General features: G+C 45.7%; 1 protein-coding gene across 3 annotated transcripts in view; it reads left to right on the top strand.

Annotated features, from left to right (window-relative positions):
• Positions 1-8704, top strand: part of crebbpb (CREB binding protein b) — a 42249-nt gene that overhangs the window by 31863 nt on the left and 1682 nt on the right. Inside the window, exons 20-32 of one of the 3 annotated variants that reach the window (XM_042228619.1) lie at positions 1009-1089; positions 1223-1279; positions 1386-1463; positions 1584-1651; positions 1730-1880; positions 4441-4587; positions 4682-4795; positions 4909-5074; positions 5467-5634; positions 5886-6047; positions 6366-6647; positions 6767-8361; positions 8679-8688. In XM_042228619.1, the coding sequence (XP_042084553.1) occupies positions 1009-1089; positions 1223-1279; positions 1386-1463; positions 1584-1651; positions 1730-1880; positions 4441-4587; positions 4682-4795; positions 4909-5074; positions 5467-5634; positions 5886-6047; positions 6366-6647; positions 6767-8361; positions 8679-8688 (3079 nt within the window). Of the gene's footprint in view, positions 1-978; positions 1090-1222; positions 1280-1385; positions 1464-1583; positions 1652-1729; positions 1881-4440; positions 4588-4681; positions 4796-4908; positions 5075-5466; positions 5635-5885; positions 6048-6365; positions 6648-6766; positions 8699-8704 lie in introns of those variants that run through there. The other 2 variants (XM_014340633.2, XM_005943985.2) reach the window with 2 other exon arrangements.

Here is an 8704-nt window from a genome sequence, read left to right as displayed (position 1 = left end):
GTCTGTCTGATCAATTGCTGTCATTGAGTTATACATGGCCATGGGGAGGTCTTCATCAGCAGGAAAAGCTGTAATACCTATTAAAATACAAGTCTAATACAAGTTTAAAAGTCCCAAATTTATACCTTTTTCGCCGAAGCTAATCTGTGGGCAGGGTTTGAGTTTTTACCTGGCCAATGCTGGTCTCTGGGCCTTATGTTTGACACCCCTGCTCTAAGGACATAATTCTCACTGGCTTTCCTTTATAGGAGTATTGCACCACAGTTTGAGTTGAATGAGTCATATAATAAGCAAAACGCATGATGGGTCCATCCCTCACATCTATCCCTTTAATTTCTTTCTAGGAAATGAGCTCCAAAGCACCCCCTTCTGTGCAGAATCTGTTATTGCAGCTTAACATTAGTCCAATGGAACACACTTTAGTTGTAGATAATCAATGCTAAATGCCTCAAGATTTCCCAAATTAGAATTAAAGACTTGGACACTGTTGTTAAAGGGAATTTAGTCATGTTGTTTCTGCTTAAAGGAACCGGCACAATTGTTTTTGCATCATCACTCCGGTCTCTTCTGACATGATCATCCATTCATCAACTCTTAATGCATGTTGCTTCTCATAAATGATTTCAGTGTAAATGTCTTTACCGTTTTGATTTTGCAGCATGCATGTTCGATGACGATGTTGAACACGAATTTGTTGTTGACGACAATCATTTAATGTCCTTAACATAGCATCTGAGCATGTTTCCCCACATTTCTGTTCCACTTTGAATGAGAGTGGCTGAATCATGACCATTTTGACTAACCATGTACCTCTACCTGTGTGTGTGTGTGTGTGTGTGTGTGTGTATGTGTGTGTGTCCTTCCGTCTGTCCGCTGCTCATGCTCCGTCCTCGGTTGTTGCTGTGTGCTCCGTTCACTCTGCATTCTGCCACCCGTACGCCGGTTTGCCTGTGCTGCTACTGTGTGTGCTGGCTGCAGTTCACCCAAATATGGCCTTATTGCCGACAGGTATCACTACTGTGAGAAGTGCTTCAATGAGATCCAGGGCAACAGTGTGACCCTGGGAGACGACCCGTCACAGCCACAGACGTAAGTTCCTTGGTCCCCGGATGTCTGAATATCACCCCGTGATCATCGTGGAACCATTTGCTTTCTGGCTCTTGTTCTCTGGAAGGGAATAAATAGTCACAGATTTAACATGAAGATGTCTCTTTTTGTGCAGGATGATATCTAAAGATCAGTTTGAAAAGAAGAAAAATGACACGTTGGACCCTGAGCCGTGAGTATTCTCTAGACAGTTTCATTTTGATGTGTGTGACTGCAGTGTTGCTTCTTTGCTGCTTTTTTACCGAACGGAAAGAAAAAGCATGTTTTTGTCATCGTAGGTATATTGAATGTAAAGACTGTGGACGAAAGATGCATCAGATCTGTGTGCTGCACTATGACGTCATTTGGCCGTCAGGGTGAGTATAGCTTGACTGCTACGCTAGACAAATATCTTCAAGCACACAAAAGAAATGTTTGACCGTCATAGAATTTATATTTGTTAGTTGACACTAAAAATAATTAGATTCTCGTTTCAGTTTTATCTGTGACAACTGTCTGAAGAAGTCTGGTAAAGCAAGAAAGGAAAACAAGTTTTCAGCCAAGAGTAAGTTACATATACAAGTAAAACAACTTCTGACAAAGAATGTCAGTGTTTAAAACATGTCTTTGTGTGTTCGTTAAGGGTTGCAATCCACAAGGTTGGGTTCATACATTGAAGACAGAGTTAATAAGTACTTGAAAAGGCAGAACCACCCTGAAGCTGGTGAGGTGTTTGTGCGAGTGGTCGCCAGCTCTGACAAAACTGTGGAGGTTAAGCCTGGCATGAAGTCTAGGTAAGTGTCACACCTGCTTTACAGCGCTTATTTTTAATTTTTTTTTCCTTTGGAGGGTCCAGATGCATAAAAGCATCTGATAAATCTTCAATAGCATTGTGTTTTCAATCTTTTCAATCACGCGGCTGATTCCACATTTATCTCAGCTAGAAACTGAACTGCATAATGCCTCAGAGAACAGTTTTTGTATTTTGCAGCTCATAGAGTAGAAGGACCGATGAGCTTGTTTCTCCTACAGTATTGGGCAGAATTTAATCAAACTTGGACACCATGGCATGATGACAGCAAACACCAAAATGATCACCATTTTGGGTTATTACCAAATATCCCAAAGGTTTTTTTTTATGGGGACTCATCACTCCAGCTGGACTATTGATCAGTATTTAATCAAATTTAGATACAATGATCACGTAATTGATCACCAAAGGCATATTTTTCATTTTATGAGCAATAACCTGGATCGTTTGCTGAATGCACTGTGCCAGTAATGTGCTAGTTTTAGGAAAATGTGCTGGTCACAGCGCATTGTTGGATAGCCTTGGCTCAGAAGGTAGAGCATGTCATCTACCAATCGGAGGTTGCTGGTTGGCTGCTCCAGTCTGCATGCCAATGTACCCTTGGCCAAGATACTGAAGCCAGAGTTGCTGTCAGTGTGTTCATTGGAGTGTGGATGTTGGATAGAAAGCACTCAGACATAGAAAAAAAAGTGTGTGTTTGTGTGAATGGCTGAATGAGATGTCTCAAGTATAGTAGAAAAGCTCTATATATGACTAACTAGTCCATTTGCCTGTCCATTTGTGTATTTGATGCCTTGTGCAACGTCACAATGTCGATACATAATGCAATTTGTTCAGATATAAACAGAAATCTCCATGTTCATACTTTCATATCAAAGATCTGACTGTGGAAAGGGAATTGGTTCCGGAAAACATCCGAGTTATATTTAATCTTATGAAAATTGATTTACTTTTTTTTTCTTCTTCTTTTCACAAATGACTTGAGTCTGTCTTTTAAATGCTCCCGTATCCATCCATTCAGTAATGCATTTTAAACTGCCTGTCCAGGTCTGAGCTGTCTGGGCCTCTCAAGCTAGCTGAGAGAGATAATCCCTACAGCATGTGCTGGGTTTGTCATACCCGAAGCATCTCATCTAGGTGATACTCAGGAGGCATCCTAGCCAGATGCTTCAACCATCTCAACTGCTTCCATTGGGCTTGAGTAGAGCCTTTATTCCTCCACACCAAAATGACCTCAGCCCAGACACTCTTCAAAGGAGGCTAATTTCCGCCACTTCCTATCACTACTCATAGTTATTGCCAATAGGTGATTGTAGGAACATAGATTCACCAGTAAAGTGAAAGCTTTGCCTTTGTGCTCACCTTTAAACAGCATTTACATTACTGTAGATGCTGTGCTTATTTCTCAGTCTCCCACTCCACTCTTTCCTCACTCATGCACAAATCTTTGAGATATTTGCCCTCCTTTGCTTGAGGCAGGCACTTGTTACCAACGTGGAGTGGGAAATCCATCCTTTACCGGGTGGGAACCACGGCATCTGACTTGGAGGCGCTAATCCATGCCAGTTTGTAATGTGCTGCAAACATCCCCACTGGGAGCTGTAGCCCATAGCAGAGTGAAGCCAGCAGAGACATGTTAAGACCAATGAACATGACACCCTGTGCCATTTGGCTACGCCTAGAAATTCTGTTCATAATAGTAATGAACAGAATCGGAGACAAAGGGCAGCCCTGGTGGAAAACAAGCCTACTTTATTGCCAGAAAGATGAACCCAATGACCCATAATCATGAAGCAACCCCTGAGAGGGCACAGTTGAATTGCTTCTTCAAGTCAGCTAAAGTATCTGTAGAGTAGTTGGGGGCAATACCCCACACACATTCATCTATCATCATAGAGGGCACAGAGCTGGTCCAGTGCTCTGCAACCAGGTTGAAAACCACATTACTCCTGTGAATGGAGGTGGACTTTTCTCCACAGGGGAAGGGAAGCTAAAAAGTGTGCTTTCCTGTTGAAGTTGATACCTCTGGCTCCCCACGGCCTACAGTGTGGTCAGAGAACTGCTTTCACCTCCCGAGTTATCTGACTTGAGGTTGCTAGATTTTCTTCAAGACTTATGGGAATCTTGTTCCATGGCTCTATGTACCAAACCCCTCCCACACTCGAGTTGGCGTAGTTGGCGGCTAAGAACGCTGTCTTCTGCCAGTACCAGTCAGCTGCTTTCAGAGTTGCACAAGTTAACCAGTCTCAGAAGAATCCCTCCCTTTTGATTGAGAACTCCCTTCACTTATGTCCATCTTCTGCCAGAAGCCATCGTGGGCGGATACTGCGTCAGGCACCAACAACTTTATAATCACAGTTCTGTACATCTGCGTCAACAATGGAGGTGTGGTACATGGTTCATTCAGACTACATGACCCCAGCTTCCCCAAGGATGCTGTTGACATGCCTCTGCCAGAAGCTCTAAGAGCACCCTGACTATACGTTGAGGTGTACTCGATCTGTCCATTGCTGCTGTTGCTTACACCTTCTCTGTTTCCACAGGTTTGTAGACTCAGGTGAGATGGTGGAAAGCTTCCCCTACAGAACCAAAGCACTTTTTGCATTTGAGGAAATAGACGGGGTGGACGTTTGTTTCTTCGGAATGCACGTCCAGGAGTACGGCTCAGAGTGCCCCTTTCCAAATACCAGGTAACACGGGCAAAATGTTAGAGGCATTGCTCTAAGTTTCCTTTTAGTTTGTGTGCATTATTCTCACATCACATATTCTGTATCTCTTTTTCAGACGGGTTTACATATCATACCTCGACAGTATTCACTTCTTCAGACCGCGTTTGCTAAGGACTGCAGTATACCATGAGATCTTAATAGGATACCTGGAGTATGTGAAAAAACTTGGGTGGGTAAAAAGTAACTTTATGCAGTGTTGCATTTTAACTCCTTTCAGTCATGTATTGATGCATGTTTAATTCTTCTAAGTGCTAAGTGAGTCATAACTTAATTCCTGACCAGGTATGTGACGGGTCACATTTGGGCCTGCCCACCCAGTGAAGGAGATGACTATATTTTCCACTGCCACCCTCCGGACCAGAAGATCCCCAAGCCCAAAAGGCTTCAGGAGTGGTACAGAAAAATGCTGGACAAGGCTTTTGCTGAAAGAATCATACATGATTACAAGGTCAGAAAATTATACCAGTAAAAATAACTTTGTAACCACCTGTGCATGTTATGTTTCTCAAGACATTCCCAGCTAGAATTAACATTTTGAAGTCTGGTGTTGGCGGCAGGCGGTTACCACGCTGTTCAGCTGAACTAACGTAGTTTGCTTTAGGAATATAAATGATTATCTTGTAAGACTCTGGAGTGGCTGATGGGCACATTTATACTGGAATATCAGTGAATTAACATTTATTACCAAACGACTTAGACTTGATTTACACTCTGATGGGAGTGATATATATATATATTTTTTCCCCCCTCATTTTTCATAAATCCAACTTCCAACTTGCCCCAGTTAGAAGCTCTTGTTGCCCAATTCCATGATAAGAGCCTTTGTGTGTCTGTGTTCAGGACATTTTCAAGCAGGCAACAGAAGACAGGCTGACCAGTGCCTACGAGCTGCCGTACTTTGAGGGTGACTTTTGGCCTAATGTACTGGAGGAGAGCATCAAGGAGCTGGAGCAGGAAGAGGAAGAAAGGAAAAAGGAGGAGAACACAGCCTCCTCTGAGACAACAGAGGTGAGTTTGATGGATACATGGATTCAGAATATTTTTATTAATGAAAGAAAGCCTCTTCTGATCCCAGAATCAACAGCCCAGTGTTTTAAGTCCTTTGTCTCGCCCCAGATTGTATCATTCTCAAGTACCCATTATATAAATGCTTTTGGCTTTCTGGCACTGTATAAACCACTCTGCTTAATTGCATAATCTCATCTTGCCTGTTGTGCAATCTCAACTTCTCTAAATGTCCATGTGTGTCTTTTTACAAGGGAGCCCAAGCTGACAGCAAGAATGCCAAAAAGAAGAATAACAAGAAAACCAACAAAAACAAGAGCAGCGTCAGTCGAGCCAATAAGAAAAAGCCTGGAATGCCAAATGTAGCCAATGATCTGTCCCAGAAGCTCTATGCCACAATGGAGAAACATAAGGAGGTGGGAAACCCTAGCAACTATAACAGATTTTTTTTTTTTTTTTGTCTCTCCTAAATGAATAAAATTTCATTTCATGTAACATTTCAGTAACTTGACTGTTGTTTTAAAGCTTGGGGAAAAAATTCAGACAAAGCTGGTAGATTGTTGTGTGTGAAATTCTAAGTACAGAGCAGCATCTCTCTTACTGTGCTGCTTCCTGAGGATAATTGAATTCCACATGAAAATTTTCTTCCACACAAGAGTTATGGAATTTGTCACGTTGCACTACACTTCAGCAATGCCTATAGCTAACAGTGTTGCTTCCCCTCCTGCCACCAGGTATTTTTTGTTATCCACCTCCATGCTGGGCCAGTCATTAACACCTTGCCACCCATCATGGACCCTGACCCTCTGCTGACTTGTGACCTGATGGATGGACGTGATGCGTTTCTGACCTTGGCCAGGGACAAGCACTGGGAGTTCAGCTCACTGAGAAGGTGTAAATGGAGCACAATGTGCATGCTGGTGGAGCTGCACAACCAAGGCCAAGACCGCTTTGTGTACACTTGCAATGAGTGCAAGCACCATGTCGAGACTCGCTGGCACTGCACAGTTTGTGAGGTAAGATACAGTTGTGATCATTGACCGTGTTTTAAAAGCAACATCTGCATCGGTTTTGAATTAACACCTAGTTTACATTTTTAACTAAGGTTAATGTCGTCTCTCTCCCCTCTCATCAGGACTATGACCTATGCATTAACTGCTACCACACTAAAGGCCATGATCACCAAATGGTGAAGTGGGGTCTGGGCTTGGATGATGACAGCAATGGTCAAGGTGGAGAGGCCTCCAAGAGCCCTCAGGAGAGTCGACGCCTTAGTATCCAGCGCTGTATCCAGTCCCTGGTGCACGCCTGCCAGTGCCGCAATGCCAACTGCTCTTTGCCGTCCTGCCAGAAGATGAAGAGGGTGGTTCAGCACACCAAAGGTTGCAAGCGCAAGACCAATGGTGGCTGTCCTGTGTGCAAGCAGCTCATCGCTTTATGTTGCTATCATGCCAAGCACTGTCAGGAGAACAAGTGTCCCGTGCCCTTCTGTCTCAACATCAAACACAAGCTTCGACAACAGCAGCTGCAGCACAGGCTTCAGCAGGCTCAAATGATGCGTCGCAGAATGGCCACCATGGCTGGAAGGGGTATGCCTATGCCATCTCCACCTACCTTAAATGCCCCAGACACTCCAAATTCTGTGCAGCAGCCTAATACACCCCAGACTCCCCAGCCCATGTCCAACCAGCCCCAACAACAGCAACCACCAAACCCCACCAATATGTCCCAAGGCTTTCCCAGCAACGGCCGCAGCAGTCAGCCTCCAACACCAGTGCCGCAAGGTAAACCGGGGCCTCAGTCATCCCCTCTCCATCAACAGCAGTCACCCATGCCCAACATGCCGCACCAACAGCAGCCTCCACAGCCTCGCCAGCAGCAGCAACCGCAGGAGTCATTGATGGAAGCCCTGAAGGTGGCCAGACAGATCGAGATGTTAGCTAAGTCAAAGCAGCCGCAGCAGCAACAGCAGCAGCAGCAGAAGCAACAGAATTATGCAATGAATGGGATGCCAATGAACCACCCACGCATGATGGGGCCCATGCCAAGCCAAATGCAGATGATGCAGGGGCCACGCGGGCCCCAGGTGATGCAGCAGGGCCAGTGGGGTCCGGGGATGCAGAATCCCCAGGGTCATCAGCCACAGGTTCCTCCTCAACAAGGCCCCATGCCCCCTCAGCAGCCTCAGGGAAACCCAATGCCCCAGCAAGGTCAGCCCATGCAGAGGCCCATGATGCCCCAGCAAGGTCACCAGATGTCTGGGGTCATGCCTACACAGGGCTCCTCACAGCAGGGCATGACACCACAGCGACAAAACATGCCCCGAGGTATGCCGGGTAACATTGCTCCAAGTGCCCTGCGGGAGCTATTGGACACCCTAAAATCACCCAGCTCCCCACAGCAGCAACAGCAGGTCCTGAGCATCCTCAAGTCTAACCCCCACCTCATGGCCGCCTTCATTAAACAGAGGACGGCAAAATACCAAGCCAACCAACCACAGCAACAGCAGCAGGCCCAACAGCAGAACCCTCAGGCCATGCTAGGATCCCAGCCAGGAATGCACACAATGGTGGGCATGGCAAACCAGGTGCAAAGGCCAGGAATGGCACCTCAACAGCAACCTCCTCAGCAGGTGGGACCCCAGGGAATGCCATCCATGGGCACCCAAGGCCAGATGGTACCAAACGGAAATCAAATGTTCCGCAGACAGCAAATTCTTAGGCAGCAGCAGTTGCAACAGCAGCAGCTGCTGCTGCAACAGCAACAGCAGCTGCAACAGCAACAGCAGCTGCAGCAACAACAGCAGCTGCAGCAGCAACAGCAGCAGCAACATAAACCGATGACCAAGGGCTTTAAATCCTTCCCCGTCAAGCATGAGCACAGACCCTCCTACCTTCACCAGTACTGATCCCGATCTAATGTCTAACGAGTCCACGGTGAAGTGCCACAGAGGACCCGTAGCTCTGTTACATGAGCCACTGAGTGGGCCGAGCTACAGCCATTAAACTCCACACCCAGCGAATTGGAAAATTTCAAAAGCCTCACAGGCAACGTAAAGTATACACACTGGCTC

The sequence above is a fragment of the Haplochromis burtoni genome, unplaced genomic scaffold (assembly GCF_018398535.1).
Source record: "Haplochromis burtoni strain Fernald_Lab_line unplaced genomic scaffold, NCSU_Asbu1 Contig_336, whole genome shotgun sequence".
In the NCBI taxonomy this organism is placed as follows: Eukaryota; Metazoa; Chordata; class Actinopteri; order Cichliformes; family Cichlidae; genus Haplochromis; species Haplochromis burtoni.
Note: the sequence above shows the minus strand (reverse complement) of the source record. Positions and strands in the feature narration are given on the sequence as shown.